Source organism: Anolis sagrei, chromosome 1 (genome assembly GCF_037176765.1).
Source record: "Anolis sagrei isolate rAnoSag1 chromosome 1, rAnoSag1.mat, whole genome shotgun sequence".
In the NCBI taxonomy this organism is placed as follows: domain Eukaryota; kingdom Metazoa; phylum Chordata; class Lepidosauria; order Squamata; family Dactyloidae; genus Anolis; species Anolis sagrei.
Genome location: NC_090021.1, coordinates 284118491 through 284142728, shown reverse-complemented (window position 1 = coordinate 284142728; position 24238 = coordinate 284118491). Strand labels below are relative to the sequence as shown.

The 24238-nt window shown below is 38.5% G+C and overlaps 1 protein-coding gene across 1 annotated transcript in view; it reads left to right on the top strand.

Annotated features, from left to right (window-relative positions):
* The window catches only part of COX16 (cytochrome c oxidase assembly factor COX16), a 43841-nt gene extending 20944 nt beyond the window's left edge, over window positions 1-22897 (top strand). The window contains exons 3-4 of the mRNA XM_060761804.2: window positions 13049-13111; window positions 22634-22897. Coding sequence (XP_060617787.1) covers window positions 13049-13111; window positions 22634-22726 — 156 coding nt within the window. The 3' untranslated portion in view covers window positions 22727-22897. The remainder of the gene's footprint in view (window positions 1-13048; window positions 13112-22633) is intronic.
* The last annotated feature ends 1341 nt before the right edge of the window (window positions 22898-24238 follow it).

Below are 24238 nucleotides of genomic sequence, written 5' to 3'. Positions count from 1 at the left end.
TTGTTATTTGTGTTTAATTATATTGTATTTTTTGCACCTCTAACTCCTGGGAAATTGGAGTCCCACAGTACACCTACAGGGCTTTTTTCTCTTTTGGTACTATCACCATGGATGTTTATGTAGAGTCAGATCTTTGTGAAAAGTTTCTGAGTGTAAAATCTTGAGAATTAATAGTTTCAGTATGTGTCATTCTTTTAAGCTTCTGAGACAGTATGCTAGCAAGTCACATAACCACACTGATGCTAACCATATCCTTATGCACCTGTATGTCTACAGTCAACACATTTTCTTATAGTGTCTTGCTACATTATGAATACTGTTGAATAATTAGAATGGCATGTCTAAGACTCCTAACATTGATGGCAGGGAAGCTGACTTCCTCTCCATGCTGCATCCATCCGAACCCACCATTGTAGGAGGGGACCCACCTTGAAGGCAGCTTGTTTAGGATTAACTGCTATATTGACAGTTAAAAATAATAGCACTTTGCTGAACTATATGTGAACACAGAAGTTTGAGAACAGACTTTAGTTTGCCCAGAGAGGCAATGTTTTTGGTTCAGAATGTTTCCTTTTCTTGTAGGTACCTCTGTGTTTGTTCTACTAAAATATGCATATCCCCTGGGTGGTGTTTGGGAGATAATATCTTAACACAGCTAAATAAGAAGCAATAAGCTTTGACAAGTTTTATCAAAGCCTAATCTTATAGAACTGCCTTCAAACAACAACAACAACAAAAACCCACACTCCAACCTGCCATTGTAATTATAGAATAATAAGGACTTTGACAAGAATACTGTATAATCTCATTTAATATTCCAGTGCTTTTTTATAAAATCATTGTTAAATTCCACCATGCCTGAGGTATTTTATTTAAAAGGAATAAAACTGTCTTGAAAATTTCCCAAATGCAGGAACATTTTAGGAATAAGTTCCTAAAATAATAAATAAAACAGTTTTGTAAAGAACAAGGATCACTATTAGGATACGAGGAGTATCATTGACTGACTGTAAGTAGCTAAAAATATTCACCAACCTAAACACAGTTATGCCCTTCTTACTTGCCAAGATATGTTACAGGTAATGTTATTATTTGTGTTACTTCCCTACTCTTGAATGAAAATATCTGTGAAATTACTACAGAATTATCAAGTGCGCATATTAAATTAGATGGCTCTTGGGCATCTGGAAGTTTTGTCAGCTTTTTCTTTAGAACTGTAACACAATTAAGGGCCCGTCAGATCATCACAGTTTGTTGTCTTAGTAAACCAATAGGGATATAAGGAAAGATTTCTAATGTTCATCCATTTCTAGATAGGAAAGTAGTTGTTTGTTAAATCTATAAACAAGGGAATACCAGGGCAGTGCAGATTCTGTCACTGAATTTTACAAAATAATTAAGTTGTCTTGTCTAGCCAAGTTTCTTACATTTAATTGGCTTTCAGTAAACTAATCACAGAGACTGCATGTGGCGAGGGACTGATGCGATCCCTGTGCCTTCTCCTCCATCCTCTTTTGTGCAGGTCACACAGGGCCAGGGCTAAATGTAATGAAGGCAAATCTTTGCTTCGTGCATGCTGATTTTCATACTAAATTTGTTACGTTGTTGCCTGTACTTCGGTTTCTGATTGTTATTATTATTTTTAAATGTAACCTGGGCCCGTGGCCAAGGCATCCACCCCAAGAGGCTCTACCGGTATTTTTTTATTATTTTATTTTTATGCCCAGGGTACTAGACGACCCCCAAAATTTTATAAGGATTTACATGCCTAAAAAGTCGTCTAGTACCCCGGTTTTTACGGTAATTACTTCCACCAGAAGTTATCACAAAGTTATCCAGTGGTATCCTATCTAGGAACATGCTACGGTCTCCAGGGAAAACTCTATGGTAACTTCCTGAAAAAAGCATACCATATAGTCACTGGAGGAACTAGAAAATTCTAGAGGGCATACATTTTTTTCGAACGTGGGTAAGCGAAATTGTAGACACCAGTGCCACAGATACAGGAGTCATACTAGATATAAGTATGTATGTATGCATAGCTTTGCTCTTGGCAATTAATTCTTAGTTTTAAACCGTATTAGAGCATAACAGAGAGAAATGAAGGGTCATGCAGTCTTCTTGTACATCGTGGCTCATTTGGACAGTTTCCTTTAGGAAGGTGTGCCAGGCTTTCAAAATAGCATCAAGGGACAGCCAAAACTCATAACAATATGGTGTTGATAGGATGTAGCTGTTAACAAATGTTCATTCTACCTAGATATCAAATAGAAGTATTGGTGTCCATTAAATGAGTAATGTATTTTTCTGCGAAATTGACGTAGTGTATGTATTCTTTAAACAAAAGGTACTTGATGCACAAAATTCTTTCCTTATGAAAATTCATATTTTGCTTCCTTTTTCAATTGTACTGAATCATCTTGAATGATATCTAAAAACGGATAACTTTGATTAAAATTTAAATATTCATTGGGGATGCATTTCAAGACACAAACTCATGGATACCCGAAATGGTACGTAATATCAAAGTCTATGTTTTATTATATTTGAGCCAGAAGGATACCAAGTTTTTCACTGGGGATCAAGAGATGCCAACAAAAACTACTTTGGGAGTGTTGTTAAAGGCTTTTCATGGCCGGAATCACTGGGTTGCCATGTTCCAGTAGTATTCTCTCCTGATGTTTTGCCTGCATTTCTGGCAAGCATCCTCAGAGATTTAATCTTCAGAGGTCTGTTGGATATGAGGCAAGTGGAGTATTAATATATCTGTGGAAAGTCCAGGGTGGGAGAAAGAACCCCTGCCTGTTTGAAGCAAGTGTGAATGTTGCAATTAGCAAGCTTGATTAGCATTGAGTAGCTTTGCAGCTGCAAAGTCAAACTGTGAGGGTATTTGATAGAGGTAGCCTGATCGTTGTGCCTGGAGGCATCCTTTGTTTTGGAAGTGTTAGCTGGAATTTGATTGTTTGCTTTCTGCAGTACCCCTGTTTCTGAGTGGTGTTATTTACTGTCTTGATTCTGATGTTTTTTTAATACTGGTGACCAGAATGTGTTCATTTTAGTGGTTGCCCCCTTTTTGTTGAAATCGTACTCATGCTTGTGGAATTCAATGGCTTCTCAGTGTAGTCTGACAGGAAGGTTGTCAGAGTGTTCTCAAATAATATTATGAAATTTATGTGTTCTCAAATAATATTCTGTGTCCAGGTTGGCTCATCAAGTGTTTTGCTATAGCTGATTTCTGCAGTGAATTATTCTACAGTGCCTTTCGTGTTCTTTGATTCTTGTCTGGGCACTGAGTTTGGTGGTCCCTAAGTAGGCATGTCCACAGCTGCACATTATACAGTAAACTCCTGCAATGGTTAGAGGATTGTTTAGTCTTTTCCTCAGACTCAGGGTCTGCTTGCCTGGAACAGAATATAGGTAAATTCTAGCAGAAGTGGTATTTGCTCGCATCGCTAATGTTGTAGCTTTGGCTTCTTTGTTTACCTCTCTGTCACCTATGCAGTTGTTTTGTTTGTCTTTTTTGTGGGATCATCATGGCAGCTCCTTCGTCTCTTTCCTTTGGCAATAGGTGATGATACAGGATAAATAATGAATCCAGATATTTCTGGTCATCATTTCATGCCATGTTTCTACTGATCAGGTGTATTTGAATAGAAATATGAGTGGGAAGAACATGTAATTTTTCCTTTAAAGGTCCTGTCAAAGCCCAGTTTCAAACAGGGACTTGTGCAGGTATAATGAATTCTGCATTCTGGGCCCATTGCTTTTGGCTTCCAGCTGATCCATTTATGAAACCAACAAAGAAAGTGCAGGTGCTTGGACTTGAAAGGCCATGAGCAGCAGCAGTTGCCTAGCATTAAACAACAACACAATATAAAAACTATGGAAAATATCAGTCATAGAAAATTATTTGAGACACATGGAGAGAATCAGGTGAGACAAGATGTTTTTAAAAGCCTTACAAATAATTTTTTTCAAAGCAAAAATGAGGAGGAGATCAATGAGGAGATCATTGAAAAGGAGCGATTAAAAAGGATACTGAAGTGATAGTAGGTATCTGCAAAAAGCTTTATAAAATCCTCCTTGTATAAATCTTAGCTGATGAATATGTTTTTAGTAATGCAGACTTCTACTTCCTTTTATCACCAATTATCATAGAAATATTTCAGAAGGCTATTTCCATTGAACAGTGATTTTATAGAAAATAAATTGTGGTTTTAAAAAAGTACTGTTCTTTGTTTGCAGTACTCTCGACTAAGACCATGGAGAGGATCCCTAGTCACTCTGTTGCTTATTGTCTTAATCTTGAATAAAGCGTGCCTTCTTTTCTTGGCCATGACATTTAGAAACACCTTGAGGGCGTTCATTCTTGTAGACATAAACAATTAAGCATCTAGTACAGCATATGCCCTACTTCAAGCTCACCTTTTTCATTTTCCCACACTAAAAAGACAATGCAGTGCTCGTACAACAATACTGCTATTTTACCCATAATATTTTGAATGCAAACTATGTTGAACCAAACTTCTCCAGATCTTTCTGATGCCAGGCTTAGAGTAACTGGAATAATGACTACAAAAACAAAATGGCTTTCAAAAATCATTTCAGTGCTTCCAAAGAAGTCCGTTTTTCATTCATTAAATTTATGGGCTTTATAGGAGATTTGGAAGAGATTTTTATGAATGTCTTTGAAAAACATTGTGTTAAATGAGTGATTTTTTTTCTTTATTGCTATAAAAGTTCACTAGATGTCACTATAGAAGTTATTTTGATTGATATTTAAGAAATCTTGAATGAAGTCCTGATTTTATTCTCTCCAAGCCCTGAGGAAAAATGACTCAGTGTGATTAGGTTTATGATGTCTTTAATGAAACTTTGAAGAATATTTTAGTAGACATACAAACCAAAAAGGTTGTGGTTAAATCCCATAATGTGTTTCCTTATGTATAACATTACAGGAACCTTATTTCCATATTGCTCCTACTAAGAGCACAGCATTGAAACTAGTTAATCATTGCATAGAAATAGATTTTGGCAGATGTGGTAATTATCTTTGTAGAGGTAATATGATTTGATTCTTATGGGGTATTTTGAGCATGTACCACATGCTTGAACCTTGGTCATTTCAGCCTGACCTAGGAATTCCTTTTACCTGGAGCTCGAATATAAAAAGGCAGTCATATAAATGAATGTAAGGGGGCAAATTGGGAAGCCTTGCAGTAGATAAGGAATTGAATATAATAATAAATATAATTATAATAATCCAACATTGTAGTAGATGAGACTTTTGGTTGCATTTTCAGTTTTAAATAGGTCCATTTCTGCTAGGAAATACGAGCACATTTTTCATATAGTTATACCCTTTTCAAAGAACAGAAGGGAAAAAAGAAAGGTTTGTAGCACTGTACTGTGTAACATTTTCTTTTTCTCAACCCAAGCCCAGGGGCATTTTGGTTTAAATCCTGCACTTCAGGCTATTTCGGCGGTTTGTAAAAGTACCGGTACAGCATATTAAAGAGGCTTTCCAAAGGCACCTTGAGGAATTGTGTTTTAATATTTTAAACATGGGTGTCTTATTTTTCGTACTCCCCTGCCCCATCTCGTTCTATTACACTCAAGATGAGTCAGCCTGCTATTCAGCAAGAGCGCTCCAGTTCCTAAAAGAGAATCTAGATACCCAATTGTGCATTTTTCAACAGTACTCGCGCTGTTTTGACAAGCTGTAAGGGTATATGCCACTGTGAGAAATTTTAATCATAAAAGTGGTAAGTAAACAGTGTAAATAAGATTTAAAAAAAATCTTTCTGAACTAGAAGCTACTTTTAAATGTAAACTATATTTTAAAAAAGAAATCATCAGAGATATTTCCATACATTCTCTTTCACACAGGGCATTCTCCTGCAATGATTTCTGTGTTCTCCCTACACTTTCTTTGAATTCTTCTCCCTTTTGACCTTTATTCTTTCTCCTTTGTAGTCCAGCCCTTATTCTGTACCACTACAAGCCCATTTGCCCCCTGTGTGAGTTGTCATTGCATGCCTTTGAAGTTCATTTTCATACCTTTCCCATTGCCTTTTTTGCTCTCTGCCTCTGAGAATAATGTGCCCTTGTTCTTCTAATATCACAAGCATGTTTTTCAATCTACTTCTTAGCCTCCCACAAATCTCCACTCTTCTGTTTCATAGAAGCTCTTTAAGGATTTTTTAGGTCAGGGCTTCAGTCCCCCTAGTACATTCACAACTTGAGCTCATGCTGCCATATTTGGGGTCCTCAGCTATAGCCAGAGAGTGGAAATTGGTGGCATGTTTGCTTATGCATTTAAGCATCTGTAAACAGTTTCATTATTATTTACTAACTTCATTTTACACACACACACACACACACACACACACCTTATTTCCCAGGAGCTTAAGGCAGCATACATTGTTCTTTCCTTTCTTTATTTTGTAGTGGCAGAATGATATTTGAATTCAAGTATATCTGCTTTAACATTATAACTGCTGTACCACACTGTGACTCCCTGGGATCTAATGGCGATCCAGTGTTCTGTTTGCAAAATTGACCAGATGGGTGGCTTTGACTTAGAGGTATGCAAGTCTCTAGGACAGAAGTCTGTTGATGGAATATGCAAATGTTTCATATAGTGGCACAGAAGAGAGTTGGGTAAATTCAAAAGGTATTTTTATTGAATTTACATTGTTAAAAAGATATGAATTACCATTCCTTCCTTCTTGGTTCTAAAGATTATGGCAGAAGAAAGGAATCTCTACTGCCCATCTCAGCTCCTCCCTCCAGAACTATTTCATTGTTACCTTTACAAGCAGACAATGGGGAATTCCCATCACATGTTAAATTTTACGTTTTTACACATCTCTATGCAGTGAATTAAAGAAAAGCTGATTGCCAATTTACCTGAGAAGCATAGGGAAAAATCACACTTTAGAAACAGCGAAATACCTGGAACCCACAGTACAAGCTTGGGTCATGTGATGGCTCTGTTGGTAGCCATTTCTTAAATGTGTAGGAACACTGATTTTATTGTGTGTGATGAAGTCCCGTCTCAGAAGAAACACTGACCTCTTCTATTCTCTCTGCTGTGGTATTGCTTCTGGTCTTTTTGAATGCTTTGTGAGCAGTAGCCATAAAGCCATTGGCCCTAGGGTGACATGGGTGCTTTCCTTCTCTGTGGAATGGCATCAACTTACCTATGGCCCATATCAAACTCCAAAATTTTGGCCTCAAAACCAGCACTCAACATATAAATGAAGTTGGCTTATAAATGAGTACTGTAATATTTCTGCTTGGTTTCTTTAACTAACGTGATATTCTGACTTCAGATCATTAATGTTTGGAATATCTACTTCTAGTAGAAATTAAACTTCTGCTCGTATTCGTTTTAGACATTTGCCTTCGGTTTGTTCAGCTTGTTCAGAAGCCCATAACAGTGTGAGCTCCACAGCCATTTTTTTTTTTTACCGACTGCAACAGAACAGTGGTTTTTGAAAACTGGCTGCTTTCGGTTTCTTTCGGTTACACATGGTGTGTGGGGAGGGAGGCAGCCACTAGAAGGAAAAGGATTCCAGGAAGCAAGATTTTTAAAGCCCTCCCTTCTCTCTTGATTTGGAAGCAGAAAGGAGATTGAAGCATGAGGGGGTAAGGCACCAGTTCTCCTTTCTAGGGCCTCCAAATCAAGAGAGAAAGCAGGGTTGTTGTTTTTTTCAGGAAGCCCAGGACAGGATACCTTGAGGTTGATCCCTCTTCCTTCCCTGGGAAATAGGAAGCCCCATTAAAATGCCTTTGAAAACTGCCTCCTACACACACCTGCAGCTCTTGTCCCCTCTAAAGTGGAAACAGCTTTAACGAAGCCTCCAAATCAAGAGGAGAGAGGGCTTGTTTAAGGAAGCCCAGGGTAGGATACCTCCCGGTTGATCCCTCTTCCTTTCCTGGGAAATGGGAAGCCCACTTAAAATGCCTTGGAACAGTGTCCTGCAGGGAGAGAGCTTTAACTAAGCATTAAAGTCTCCTCTACAGACAGAAGGGAAAGGATCACAGAAAGAGTGGTACCTTAACTCTGATGCTTTTAATCTAGATCTTAATGAAGGATATAAGGACAAACAATGCCTAAAAATGACAGAAAGGAGAGCCTGGGGAGTCCCCCCCCCCCCCCAAATAATGGACTAGACAGAAAACAAATTTTTCGGCTTCCCAAATTGAAAATGGATTTCTGTCCTCCCAAATTCAGGAGGCTCTCGAAAAACAGATTGGGACCCCCACTGAAATCCGGGACACTGAAACGAATAGCAGTTTACTCACATTGTACAAGCCTAGTAGAAATCTGTTGAATTAGAGTATGAAAAAAGGGAGTGTCTCTGAGAAGATCAAACTTATATTTAAGTGCCCACTGATTCTTAACATTAAAGACTATGGCTGGTATTCTGTTGGTTAGTCTCAGTCATTTGTTGAATGATGAGTTGACTTGTACTTGAATGTAATCTATTCAGTGGATCTACTACTGTACCCATGACTTTAAATAGGATTCAGGTTCATGGTTCACCTGTGCGTTTTATAACTGAAAGTTGATAGAATGGCAAAATAATATTGTAATAAAGAGTTTTGGAAAGTTACTGTCTACAGAACATAACATCTGTGGATAGATGTCATGTGAATTACGATTAAATTCAGTGTGTCTTGGGGGATTTAGGAGGATAGTGAGTTTTTAATTTAATTTACCTTGTATTTATTGCATTTTAATTATATCCATATCCACATACTAATATTTAATTGTTTTTTTATTTTTGTATTTGCTTTATTTTCAATTTTTATTAGATTGTGTGGTTGTTAGCCGCCTTTAGTCCATAGAGAAAGGTGGGATATAAATAAAGATTCTACTACTGTTAATAATGGTAATAATAGAAACTGCTTACTTTTCTGTCCTCCCATTTTCTCCACTACCTTTAAAATGCCTTCATTTTCCTGATTGCTTCCTTTAAATCTGGAGTCTCTATTCTGGGGAGAAGAGCTGGAGGTAAAGTCTTGCCCTTGTCACAGTAAAAGCAAAGGAGATTCTGCAATAGCAGACATTTTTTGGAGTGGAACAGCCTTGTGTTATGTGAGCTTGATCTGTTTTTTTGCAGTGGATAAGGTGCTGTAGGCTATACATCAGATGAAGGAACTAGGAAACCACCTCTCAGTATTCCTTGTCTAAGAAAACTCTATGAAGAAAATCCTATCCATAAGTCAGCAGGCAACTTCAAGGCACACACACACATAGAGAAGGAACATGCAGAAGTTGTACAAAGCAAGGAAAGTTGAACAGCCCTGACAACTAAAATTTCCTTGAGAAGATCCCTTTTGAATTTTAAACTTAAAATATCCTCTTTAAATCTTCCAAACTATGATCTCTCTCTCTCTCTCTCTCTCTCTCTCTCATTTTCTTTCTTTCGGGGAAACACACAGATCCCCTCACCATTGGATGGATTTTTGGTTACAAATCCTTGGTGAATGTGTGTCTGTGTGCTAGGGCTTTACAACACCACCATGGGAAGGAATATGTAACTTGTAAGTAGGTTCAGGATGACTGTGTGTGCAGGATTGTGCTGTATTGTCTGTGTTTTATTTATTTGTCATTTTAATAGTTATATTTTAACTACTTTTTAACCATAGTTTAATTGTATTGTCAAAGGCTTATAGTTTATTTGTTTTTTCCCTTGTTTGGGACAATTTTGGCTATTTTTTAAAAAAATGTAAACATACTTGAGTCTCAAACCAGGAAAAAAATGTAGAAAGAAGAACAATAACAGTGATGTATATTATTTTTCATTACTTTTTTATTTTAAGTACAATCTTCGGAGGCAAATAAGGCTGGGGTGTTACAATTAGCTCAGTTTGGCCACATGAGAGTCAAATTACAAGCTGGGATTTGGTCTGATCTATAATCTGTAATGTGACCTAATATACAATTGATTTTAAAATATTTCACTCCTTTTTAACCTATTAAATTATTTAATATATTTTAGCTTCTTAAAATATTTGTAATTATTTGCCCAGTTTTAAACTGGTTTTATTGTAAACCTCCAAGATTTCCTATTAGAGAGCAGCTTATACAGCAATATAATACAATACAATACAATAATTATAATGTATGAGGCAAAGCATGTATTTTGCACAACATACATGGATGTCAGTATCTCATCAACCACACCTATCAGGGTCGTAACTTCTCAGGTCAAACTTTGAGCTGAAACGCATTCAGCAATAGCATCCATTGCTGGAGCTTATGTTTGTGAGCATATGCTTGCTTTCATGTATATATTGGAGCAAGGAAATCCAATAACTTTTCCATCCTGAGATAAAGAAGAATTGGGTTGCTGTGAGTTTTCCGGGCTCATTTTATATTCAGTTATATTAGTTTAAACAAGACCATTTATAAATACATCGTTCCATGGTGTAAACAACTGTCTTAATGTTCTGGAAATGTTCGGAAGAGTAAATTAATTTTGCAGCCCATAAAATCCTGATGTACAAATATTTGATCAGTAATCTTGACCTCTAGATAGAACATTGGCTAGCTTTCCTGACAGCAATCCAATGTACACCAAACACTTTGGGTTTAGGGAACTGATTAACATTTTAGGACACAGTTGATCTCCTAAGTCAAGTTTTTTAGTTCTTGTAATATGTTGTAGAAATGTGGAAGAATTGAAGAAAGCCAGCCTATCAAGACTAAACCCGTGCTTAGAACAGAAAATGATTATGTCTTAAACAACAGAGTTGTTTCTTGTATTGTCGAAGGCTTTCATGGCTGGAATCACTAGGTTCTTGTGGGTTTTTTTCGGGCTATAGAGCCATGTTCTAGAGGCATTTCTCCTGATGTTTCGCCTGCATCTATGGGAGGCATCCTCAGAGGTGTGAGGTCTGTTGGAAGTAGGAAAAATGGGTTTATATATCTGTGGAATGGCTGGGGTGGGGCAAGGAGCTCTTCCCTGCTGCAGTTAGGTGTGAATGTTTAGCTGATCACCTTCATTAGCATTTGAAGGCCTGCCTGAGCCTGGGAAAATCTGTTGCTGGGAGGTGTTAATCTGTTGTTTCTGCTGTGAACCTTAGTCCTTTGGTCCACAGATTTATTTATAAATATTGTGTGGCAGTGAAATGATTCTACAACACAGGATGGAATTCAGTTCAAGAACAGCCAAGCAAACAGAAAACATGGGCACATGGAGTTTATTAGCCATGCACACTGGACCAAAGTCTCTTTCAATTCAGTGGGACTTACTCCCATGTAATGGCCTTCAGTATACAATTGAAGCCTGGGTTTATTTGCAAAGTAGTTCATGACATAAATTCTGTTACTTCTTCTGTGCTCCAAGCTAGTGAATACATGAAGCTCTTCTCCATTGTGTTCTAGATGTCTTACAACTCTTCCCCACCACATCTCTCACTTTCAGCTTCTTTCCCTTCTCCTTCCTTCCCTTCTTTTGTGACATCCCCACCTTTTATACTTGCATTCATATTCATATAAATATTCACTTTGATACTATTCATGGGTATCTGTCAGATTTCTCCAAATAAGACTCTTGCTGTGATTTGTCTTAACCTCAGGCAACTCCCGAGGCCAAGAAAGGCATGCTAATAGGAATGTTATGACAGCAGTTCTTACCCTGTGGTCTGTGTACCCTTAGGGGGTATGGTGTCCTTCCTCACAGGATATCTGTGAAGACTTGAAGAAATGTTTTGGAGAAAGGGGGCTATCCAACAAGCAGGAAAGAAACATTGCAATTAGTGGAGGCGGCTGTTCTCAGCTGGCAGCCACTCTTCTCTGACAACTTTCTCTGACACAAAGCTTGCCAAGGCACCACCATTGCTAGAAAGGGGCTTCTTTCACCTCCAGGGTGGTAGTGGTGTTGCTTTTGGATGGCAACAGTAATAAAGCAGCAACAGTAGCTATCTCATCTTCCTCTTCCATTGCTACCCAACTGAGCAGTGTCAATTAAGTGAACGCTAGTGAAATTGGGCTAGATCCTACTTAGGTCTCCATTGGGTGGCACAGCAGGCCTTTGGTCAGGATTTCTATGTCAGATTTGAAGGTCAAGCTGAAGCTCTTTGAATCCATCTTCAACAAGGACCATGAGTAATCCCACAAGACTTCCTGGAAGATCACTGAGTCCCACTGTCAGTTTGTGCCACTCCGTTTCTGCCTCACACTGCCATCAAGACAATAGGTGACAATCCTCCTACATCTGGAGGGAGGAGAACTTAGTTGCTTCAACAAGATCAAAGCAATTATGAAAACGTTTGTATTAAGCCATGGTTTGATGTTCATCATTATTATTACTATCATCATCATTCCCCACCGTCTTAAATATGTATGGATGAAATATAATAGTGTGTATTCTTCTTCCAAATTTTAAGACCCTTGATGAACAACTTTAAATAAATGAGATGTACTTGAATTAAAACTTGGTGGTATGTAGCCAAAATATATTTAAAGGGAGCTCATGGAAATAAAGGGTTAAGAACTGGCAGTCTAAGACAGGGCTTCTTAAACCTTTACCACTCATGACTCCTTTCTACCTGACAAATTTGTTCACGACCTCTTTCCACCTGAGAATTTTTTACGTGACCCCTAATTTTTTGATTGAAATAAGAAATGTGTAGAACTCACTTGTTGACTTGCAGGTGGCATCATTTTTTTTAATTTGGAAGAGTCCTGTAGTTTTGCATTATTCAGTTTGTAATATAGATTAGATTAAAGATGAAGAAAAATTATATCTAGCCATGAATTTAAATCAATTTAAATCAATCAGTGGTTTACCAGTCTATTCCAGTTCCAATTTTGGGAATGGAATTGCATCTGAGACATCTTAAATGAACCATTCATGATAACACAATTAATGTTTCTATGATGATATCTTAGGCTAGTAGAGACAACCAAAGTGAAAAAAATTGAATTTCATATTGATCATTCCTTACCAGGACTACATATATATAATTTGCATAGATTAAATTAAAATTAAATATAATTGATATAAATTTTGTTTTAAACTGATAGGTTGATCCAGCTTTGGAAGAAAGACTCAAGAAGAATAAAGTGACACTGGAATCAGAATATGAGGTACAGTTTGCTGCATGCTATGGCACTGGTTCTCTCTCTTTTCTCTCCTGTGCTGCTGCTGATGTGGCATTTTCTACCAACAACTAAAATTAAACAGTCCTCATTTTGATTGAAGGCTATCCAGTGAAACCAAGCAGACTTGGGTTTTGATTTTGTTTTTGTTTTTTAAACAGTCATTGAAAATTCAAAGCCTTTCAGAGCACACCCCATCTTTGAAGTCTATCTGCCAAATACAGCACTCCAAATTTAATCTTACTGTTTCTGTGGTTAGTCTACAAAATAAATGCAGGTCTGACTGGAATGTGCATATGCTTCTATTTATATTGCTACCCTTATGATGGGATTCATGTGGATAATTGCTAAACCATATGATTATCTCAGTGACACTGCCTATTAATTTATCGGCCTCTTTTAATTCTAGGTTTTCTAGATTCATTTGGCAGTCGCCCTTAATGCTTATCCACAAATATAGGCAGCCAGTCAACCACCCACCCATTGTCCCTCTTTGGGGTTAATCTCTTTTAAATTAACTTAATGAGTTGATAGGAAGCATTTCTTGCCATTATTACCGTCAAGGACTATCAGTTGGAGACATCTCCATAGTTCATTTTGTAATTGAATAGTAGGAATACGTGAAGAGCTTCACTGGATCAGAGTCCAACCAAAAGATACCTATGTATTGTCGAAGGTTTCCATGGCTGGAATCACTGGGTTGTTGTAGGTTTTTCGGGCTATATGGCCATGTTCTGGAAGCATTCTCTCCTGACGTTTCGCCTGCTTCTATGGCAGGAATCCTCAGAGGTTATGAGGCCTGTTGGAACTAGGAAATTTGGGTTGATATATCTGTGGAATGTCCAGAGTGGAAGAAAGAACTCTTTGCTGTTGGAGCTAGGTGTGAATGTTTCAGTAAAACATTTATTTATTTATTTATCGTGTCATCAGCAACCATTGTATTACAATTCTAACAGAGCAAAACAAACACAGAGATTAAAAAGAAAAAGAAAAAAAAAGAAAGAAAGAAAAAACCACACAGATTTTGTAAATTTGGTATTTGGTTAAATGTCCTTTGACCAGTATCTGGCCACTTGGAGTGCCTCTGGGGTTGCCGCAAGAAGGTCCTCCATCGTGCATGTGGCAGGGCTCAGGGTGCATTGCAGCAGGTGGTCAGTGGTTTGTTCTTCTCCGCACTCGCATGCCGAGGATTCCACCCTGTAGCCCTATTTCTTAAGATTGGCTCTGCATCTCGTGGTGCCAGAGCGCAATCTGTTCAGCGCCTTCCAAGTCGCCCAGTCTTCTGAGTGCCCAGGGGGGAGTCTCTCATCTGGTATCACCCATGAATTGAGGTGCTGGGTTTGGGCCTGCCACTTTTGGACTCTCCCTTGCTGGGGTGTTCCAGCGAGTGTCTCTGTAGATCTAAGAAAACTATGTCTTGATTTAAGTCGTTGACGTGCTGGCTGATACCCAAACAGGGGATGAGCTGGAGATGTCTCTGCCTTGGTCCTTTCACTATTGGCTGCTACTTGCCGGCGGATGTCAGGTGGTGCAATACCAGCTAAGCAGTGTAATTTCTCCAGTGGTGTGGGGCGCAGACACCCCGTGATAATGCGGCATGTCTCATTAAGAGTAAAACATTGCCTAAGGTATATCCATCTATGTGTGGAGGAAACTGTTTGAAAACTGTGTTGTTGAACGAAGGCTTTCATGGCTGGAATCACTGGTTTGTTGTAGGTTTTTTGGGCTGTATGGCCATGTTGTAGAAGCATTCTCTCCTAACGTTTCACCTGCATCTATGTCAGGAATCCTCCGAGGTTGTGAGGTCCTCACAACCTCTGAGGATGCCTGCCATAGATGCAGGCAAAAAGTCAGGAGAGAATGCTTCTAGAACATGGCCATATAGCCCAAAAAACCTACAACAATCCAGCCCAAGGGGAGTATTAGTTTCACAAGGGGTGTTTCTACACCAGGCCCGGGCAAACTTGCGCCCTCCCTCCAGGTGTTTTGGATTTCAACTCCCATCATTCCAGCAGCTCATGTGACGAGATTATACATAAACATTGTGGTTAGTAGCTTTGAATAGCTTTCTCCTTCATGATTATATCTAATTTCCTTCTAATGTCATCCAAACTGGTAGCCACCAAGGCATCTCATGGTAGTAAAATGTATACTTTGACACAGGGCAACTAGTGAATTAAAATTAAATATTAAAATTTAAGTTGGAAGAACTCAGAATTAATAATAATAATAGTAATAATAATAAATATTTATTTATATCCTGCTTTTCTCCCTAAACAGGATGCAAAGCAGCTCACAGCATTTTAAAACAACACAACCATATACAAACAATAAAACAACTTTACAATAAAACATAAACATTTTAAGTAGGTATAATTAGGGTTGTTTTTTTTTTTTACAGTTGTCCTATCTTACACTGTTGTGGAGTATTGGTCTAGAGTTAAAACACACCTTTCCCAATAACTATGGTAGCTATTTTATGCATTTTTAAAGAATTGTTATTTGTAGTTGGTTCGCAGAATATCCACAGATTCAGCCAATCCCAAAACCCTTGATTTTGCTATTTTCTATAAGGGACAACATTTTACTGTATCATTGTATAAAATAGATTTTATACAATTTTTGTATCCGTGGACGGTCCTGGGACCAAACCCCAGCAGATTGCAAGGGTTTACTGTATTTGTAATTTTATTGTTTTAATGAAATAGTTTAAAATTGAAGAACTGTATATATAATAGAAGTGTAGCCCCACTAAGTGTTGCTCATCTTTAATTATGTGGATCTGTACAGAGAAAATCTGAAGGAATACATGTGTTCATTTTTAGTTCACTCTGTATTCTTAGCCACATCAGCTAAACCTACACCATGTTCTAAACTGAAATAATAAACTAGAGATCTGCAGGTTGTTTACCCCCACAGTTTATTTGTACATGCTGAACTTTACTTTCTTTCATGTCTGCTGTCTGTGCTGTTATTGACTGAGACTGGAAGCAGTGGTTCTCAGCAAGTTTTTATTTCCAATTTTGTTGCCTTCTCAAAATGCCTAGTGATAAATATTTCATAAAATTTAGGCTCCTTGGTGTGGAAAATTAAGGCTACATTCATCACACTGATGCAGCCTGAAGACAATGGTTTTATAACTGCTTTTGCAAGACTTACATTTTGGTTATACAGATCGTCAAGAAGCCAAGTCTGGTGATAACAAGAAGACACAATTCTTCCCTTATCTGATTGAGATGTTGGCTCTCACTTTTTAGAGAGAGAGTTGGAACATGGACTTAAAAAACAGATTTAGAATTTTTTAAAGAATGAGCTTGTGCCACTTAATAGTAAGTCATATTGTATAAGCTATGTGAAATTCTATTTATCTGTACAATACTACTTTGGATATTAATCTTCTTTCATGGTCTCAACTGGGAGTGCCAGTTAGTATATAGAGTATATAGAGTATAATCTCCTTATCCATGGACTCCATATCCACAGTTCACGGCCTTTTTTTATTTTCCAGTGCTACTGTTTCGTATGTATCTGCCCCATGTATAATCAAAAAATAACCTGCAGTTTTTGAATTCCTCCCCCCCCCCCCCCAAGATATGGGGGTTACCATATACTGATATACCAAACGAGTGAACTTTCCAGTCTAGAACGGTTTCTATCTTTCTTCCATTCTGGGAGTCATCTCCTTCCCAAGTATCCCTGCTTAAGAATTCTGCTCACAGGCGCGTATGTTCCCTCTTATGCAGCCAGCTAGGCCTTGCTGTCTCATTTGCCTAATAAATCATCACTCTTTCTGCAAGTGCCACCAGAACTAATGGGAATGTAGTTCCACTTCTGGGATGCTTCTTGCAAAGCATGTAGTAAAAATGCAAAGCATAGATTTTCGTGTGAGAACATTATGATCTGCTTTTTTTGAGACTGCAGGTGAACTGAGGATAACAATTTCAAACAAAAGAGACAAGTGTTGGAGACAAATTTTCCTCTATCAGTAAATCTGCTATAAATAACTATTTATTTATGCAAAAGTTTAGATGTTGCCTATATCACCAGAAAAAGCATCTGAAAACGATCTTTGAACATAAGGAGCATTTCAAAACAATTGAGCAACCAAAAATCTCTAGCCATTTAAGCAATTTAAAACAATGTAAACTATTCAAAACTGTATAGTTATCTCCATTCAACCTAAGCCAGTTACAGTGGTAACATAATGGAGAGGAAATAAAGTTCTAATGGTCCACTCCCATTGATAGCTAAGGATTTCCTTGTGCTCCTTCCTGCATAGACATGAGTAGCAATGGACTTACTTAATGGGACAATCTGGTGTCGGAATCCATTGATACAACGCAAATCTTGACTCAAAGTGGTGTCTGTTTATAAACTGCAAAATAGGCTGGGATCTAGACAAGCAGAAATAAGTTCTTCCCTTTCTACTTAACAATCATTTGATTATTTTGGACATTTTGGCAAAATTTGATAGGGCCTTATCAGGACCACCACACTGAATCATTAGAAAATGATCACAGGGAGGCAAGGCCATGGGTGCAAAGTAGATGTGTTTGATGAATGATGAGTAAAAGAGATATTCACAACAGAGAAAGGCCAATTCCCAATGCATCATAGCTAGACTTCACAAGCCACAAATAAGAGTACTGAAGAAGCCACAATGCCTACCATCCCAACTAGGTGATGTCTCAAGAATTTAACTTTATTCTCCATTTCAAACACTGGAGTTTCAAATTTAAAACTCCAGTGTTTTAAATTTTAATCGTGTCAGTTGGCCCTGCCCACTGTGAGCATTTTTTTGTGTTTTAATGTTCCGATCTTATATTGTTGCTCTGTTTATTTATATTGGTTTTTGTATCTTGTGTTATTTTTATTTTCTTATTTTCTGTTGTGTTTTTTGTATTATATTGTTTACTGTATTGCTGGGCGTGGCCTCGTGTAAGCTGCCCTGAGTCCCCTTGAGGAGATGGTGGTGGGGTATAAATAAAATATTATTATTATTATTATTATTATTATTATTATTTCAGTCCATATGCTAGAAAATACTTTAAGGTACTGGAAGGTTGAGAAGGGCAGAGAGAGGATGAGTGGCCAAGATGATCGGCCATTTCTGTGCCTCCTCTTCTCTTCTCTATAAGCTTTGATGATCACTACAATGATGATTACTTGTTTTTCCCCTTGCCTTTCTCTCAACAAGGGACCTAAGGTGGCATACACTTGATCACTTGATCTTGCCAAAAGGCCGAGAAGCGATAATAATTGGCCCAGAACAAGCAGGATTCTCTAAGGGGAAATCAACATTAGACCAGACTCACATCTTGGCCCACCTAGCCAACAAATACTCAAAAAATTGCCCTAATAAGCTAAACGTGGCCTTTTTGGACCTGAAGGGGGCATTTGACTCTGTGAATAGAGAAAAGTTGTGGGAAAAACTAGCAGCCCTCAACATAGACCCAAGACTCCTCTTCTTGATTAAGAAATTGCACAACCAAAACATCTGCCAGGTGAAAGACCACAGGGGATGCCTGTCAAACCCGATCCTGGTTCAAAAGGGAGTCAAACAAGGGTGCGTACTAGCCCCACTCCTCTTCAACATCTTTTTGCACAATCTCCCTACAGCCCTGGCCCAAGTTGACGGGCATAGCCCCAAGATTGGCCCAAAGCATGTCCCCCTTTTGCTATTTGCGGATGATGCAGCCCTATTATCCCTCTCTCATGTGGGCTTAAAAAGACTCCTGCATAAATTTGTTGATTTTTGCGAGACGAACGAACTGCAGGTGAACTACGATAAAACCAAAATCTTGGCGTTTGGGAAAAGCAACAAAAGACAAGTCTGGAAGATAAAGGGCCATTATATTGAGCAAGTAAAACATTTCAAATACCTAGGTCTCTGGTTTAGCAACAACTTGTCATGGTCCACCCACTTAAAATATACACTGGCCTGGGCCAAATCGAGTGGCAGTGCGACCAGGAGGTTCTTCCACTCCAGGGGTAATCATTATATCCCCCTAGCTCTGCAAGTCTTCAAAGCAAAGACGATGTCACAACTTCTCTATGGAGCACCCATCTGGTTAACCCCCAATAACAGCGCCATCAGATCCTTTCATTAATTGCCTATTCTATTCAAACAGCACACAGTTAAAACAATTTAGAACATAATAAAAAGATAAAAGCACAGTACAATGCATTTAGAGCATCCCTCAGTGACATGAATTTAAAACTAAAGCCCTGCCCAAATAAAAGGGCTTTGCTTTTTTGCAAAGAGGAAGACCCCAGGAACTCCAGTTGTAGAAAATTCTTTAGCCTAGAATCAGCAGTTGGAAAGGCCCCTCATCCTCAGCAGAAGGGCTTGGGTTAGTGGTGGGCCCAAGAGAAAGCCCTTCTTTGGAGATGTTTAAATTCAGGCTGGCTCTTATAGAGAAATATAATCTTTGGGTGGAAGTGAGATTAAGCTGAGTAGAAATATTTATCACAAAAGGCATTTTGAAGGTAGAACGGGCAACCAATATGTTGGCTCTCATCCATATTTCTTTTCGATAGTTAATTCCTGGTTTTATTCATTGCTTTTAAAATCCCAGTTATGTACATCTACATACTTTTTAGTTTAGATTTTTAGGTCATTCTGTGTTTTCAAATATCTGTTTGCTTTTAAAGGTTTCCCCAATGAATGTTAAATCAGCAGGTCATCTCTTAAATAAATCCATGCTAAGCTTCCCCTGTGTTTCACCCTCTTACATAAGTTTTCTAGTTTGTATTTTGAACTCCACTATTTCCTACTCCCTCCATTTGTTAGTACTGCTCAAGTTCCTAGTTTGGGAGTATTTCATCTTCTTAAGATATAGCACAGGCATTTTATCTACATGACTTCTAGCAAAAAGAATTAGGTGATTGCTAATTTTTCCATACCAGCATTTTATTTCTGAGCCAGCCTAATTGTCTTATATAAATGTACTGAAAAGAACTATGAGAGAAACAAATTCCCAGTAGAAATTAAGTGAGTAGCAAATTCTTTTCTCTCTTTTTCTTTTCTCTTTACTTTTATACAGCTTTCTGGTAGGAAGCTTATTTACAGTATCAAGGTAACTTGCAAATAAATTCCTCCGTTCCACGATGTACAAAGTACTTTTACATAGATGTATAGGAGTCCTTGTGCAAATCAGGACTGAGCTCCATTGAGTATTTCCTCTGACACTCATGGCTTTGGTGGGCAGTTAAGAGTTTAGGCCTGCACATTGACCATAGCAAGAAACAGGCTTTTTTTTTGGAACATAATGCCTATTGGAGCTGACAAACTCTGGAAACTTCAGTCTAAAAATACATTTTTCCAAGTCCTCGTTCACTCCATTCTCGGGGTGAATCGAGTTATTTTCTGCTGTAGATACAGTGAAACTGCCGACAAAGGGAACTTAACTCAAGGCCTCTTTCCTTTCCATGGCACACATTTGTGAATCGTGGTATCATCTCTACAAAGGCCCAGGATATCCAACTAGGAAATTGCAGCACGATATGACCCATGAGAAGTTAAAGCTGTGTCTAATTGGAAAACTTGCAACCTAGCAGGTTGTCTTTATGACAGCCCCCTGAAAACAGACATTCCAGACAATTGTCAGTGAGCCTATACCATGGACAAGACCTATCCCCACCCACAGCACCCCACAGGTCCACTTCTAATTTCCAGCAAAACCAAGGATAGTGAGAAGGATAATGAGAACCCAGATCAATTGCATGCTGTCTATGCCAGAATTGCTAAATGGTTTGACAATATTACTGTCAGCAAAATGATTTTGGGCCTCTGGTAAAGTCAGGGGTTGATGTTGCTATTGGCCCAGTTAGGGCAGAGACCCTGAGTCTACCATAGGTCGTGTCTTACCTACTTGAACATATGGTGCTGATTCCTGTTACATTGGGGAGAAACCCCTGCTGGTCCACTACATCAATAAGTTTATAAAGCACTATGCTAGGGGGCAATGATGTTCCCCAATTCTGTAAAGCAAGGAACTGTTGATCTTATGCCAACCTCCTGCTGGAGTAGAATCTACTACTTACATCCTTCCCCTTTCTTTTCCCTCTTTTCCCTCCCCTCTTTTTTCCCTTCCCTCTTTTCCCTCCCCACTCTAGATTCAGCAGAGAATTTCTGGGATGGTTTCTTTTTAAAAATACTTTTTCCCCTCCAAGGGAAATATATTCTGAATTTCCCTTTCTCCCTTACACAACCCCAAACTCAGAATACATTTTACCATTATAAGTCACTAGCGAGAGATAAGCTGCTGTGTGTTCCTTGCTTCTGGATAGAGAGAGGCAGAATTTGGGTATGCTGCACACAGTCTAGTATGTTATATAACAGAGCTATGATGACCTAAATTTCATAAAGTCTTGCATCCTCAGCACTAACTTCAGTAAACTGATGATTGTGAAGAAAATGGTGAATAAACCACTCAGCAGCCCCCAGGTTTGAGTTTGAAATTGTATATTTTGTTTGAGAGTCACGTGGCCAGTTTTCAGTTGGACACTGAATCCACATATATGAAGAACTTGTTTCCACAATTTTGTGTTCAAATATTTCCCTCTCCCCCCCCCCCCACTTTGTTTTGTGTTGGTGTGCTGTTTTGTGTAACTTTACAAAAAAACTGCTTCTTGTTTCATCCAAATTTGATCTTTTGCAGAAGCAGAGTTAGAGTGAAGCCAAATGAAGGGTATTGAAAAATATAATTATGAGTTTTGCAACAGTTGTGGTGAACCAAGTGAGGATAAAAAATTCTTGTCAGCCCTTTGCGATTGGTAGGGACGAGAGAGAGGGCCTTCTCAGTTATTGCCCCCCACCCCCACCCCAGCTATGGAACTCCCTTCCTGATGAGATCAGATCGGCCCCCTCTCACCTGTCCTTTAGAAGGATGGTAAAAACTTGGCTGTGGGAGCAAGCTTTCGAGACAATGCAATAAAGCAGCGATACCTTACCAGACCAATTAGGTTAGACACAGATGATCAAGACAGTTTTTAAACAGTGTACTTTAATATGGTGGTGACGGCCAGTGGTGACGCCCGACAGGGAGCTCTGGCGTGGGCTGGTCCATGAGGTCACGAAGAGTCGGAGACGACTGAACGAATGAACAACAACACTTTAATATTGATACAAATGTTTTTAATGTTTATGTGTGCATCTAATGATACCATGTCCCAGCATTGAATGTTTGCTGTATATATGCTGTGCTCCGTCCTGAGTCCCCTTCAGGGTGAGGGCAGCATATAAATGTTTTAAATAATAAATAATAAATTTACCTCTGACAGCAATTTCTCTTCATGTGTCTTTAGTAATAGTTGTGGCTATGTTGAATTATGACTTTCTACTCACCTTGGACATTGTCTTAATTATTTCCACTACAAATCATTCTTGATCATGATTTCCAAAAAAGAAACTACGATCCATGTATGGAAATCAAGGATGTATGGAAGGGCCGAGCAATGTTTTTCAACTTGTATATTAGTGACTTTTTGAATCTTTTCCTTCTGCAGAAACTGAAAGATGCCAAATTGGATGATTGGCAAAATATCAGGGGACCGCGTCCATGGGAGGATTCCAAGTCTGTACAAGAGCAACAGCGATAGCAGAAGTGGCAAAGTTTTGGACCAGCATGATTTCATTCAGTTGGCATAGCTTGAACTGTTTTTTTTTCTCAGTAGCTGGGCAAACTGGTAATGTACAGCACTGTGGAATAACTCTTTTATGCCAGTACAGTGCCTGAGTGAGTGACTTGTAAATAAAGATCCAGAAACATGTTTCTCAGTAACAATCAATGTACTACACACATTTATTCTTGTAAGGATTAGGCTATTTCTGACAAGAACACAAGCTTATTCAATGCATTAAGTCATCTGGAAATCAAAAGGTGGATTTTGTGGAAATTCAGTCCAAATTCTTGGGTAAGACTGAAATATCAGCCCTATAATATGCTTCCTAGTGGGACACAAAGCTAGAATGAGTCCTGAAGCTGAGCAAGAAAAGGAAATAGGCAACAAAGAGTACATTTGGTCAAAGGATCTACCAAACTCAGCATTAGTTTTAGTCCAACCTGCTCGCAGCACTTGCCAAGAGAGAAAAAGGGTGTATTGACACTGTAGAATTAATTCAGTTTAACATTATTGTAACTGCCATGGTTAAAAGATCTTTAGCCTTCTCTGAGTGCCGGTGCCTCACCAACCTACAGATTCTTTGATTCCATAGCATTGAGCCATGGCAACTAAAGTGGTGTCAAACTACAATAATTCTACAGTGTAAACAAAATCAGTATTTTGTAGTATTTTATGCATACAATGACAAATTGTGCATAAGCCGTATCTAATGCATATGTGATCATTCTTCTCTGAGGTATGACCAACACAGAATGAAGCTAGAGCTTGTTTGTTATTTAAGATCATTTACATTTGAATATACATTCAATGACTTGAATGGCATATTGGATCTAGATAGTAGTTGCTACACATCTTTCCTCCTCCATTGCATTAAAGACTCATATGGATCATTACTTTAAAACAGTGGTTCTCAACCTGTGGGTCCCCAGATTTTTTAGCCTTCAACTCCCAGAAATCCTGACAGCTGGTAAACTGGCTGGGATTTCTGGGAGTTGTAGGCCGAAACACCTGGGGACCCACAGGTTGAGAACCACTGCTTTAAAACCTATATGCCAGTTTGGGTTAATTTATCCTATACATCAAGGATTTGCTGAGAACAACATTTTAATTACAAATACAAACTGAAATGTAAAGGTTTTAAATCCTGTTGGCTGCCTTTCCTTGGGCCTTTGAGAGCGTTAGCTTGGCAGACCGTAACACATAATTACTGTGAGCCTAGAGACTACAAACTCCGCCTTAGCAGGAGACGGAAATCTTGAGAGAATTAATAGAAAGCAACTCTTTAGAACTCTTCCTTCTGTTCCCCCCTCCACCACGGTTGATGTTGCTCTCTATTCCCAGGAAGCACTGTGTTTATACCTCTGGGGATTTCGTTATTGTTACTATAGAGATTTTTTCGAAGTTATACTTGATAGAAAATCCTCAGAGATTTTTATTATTTTGATACTGCATAGATTTGCCTTGTATCTTACTTTTGCCAGTTTTGGC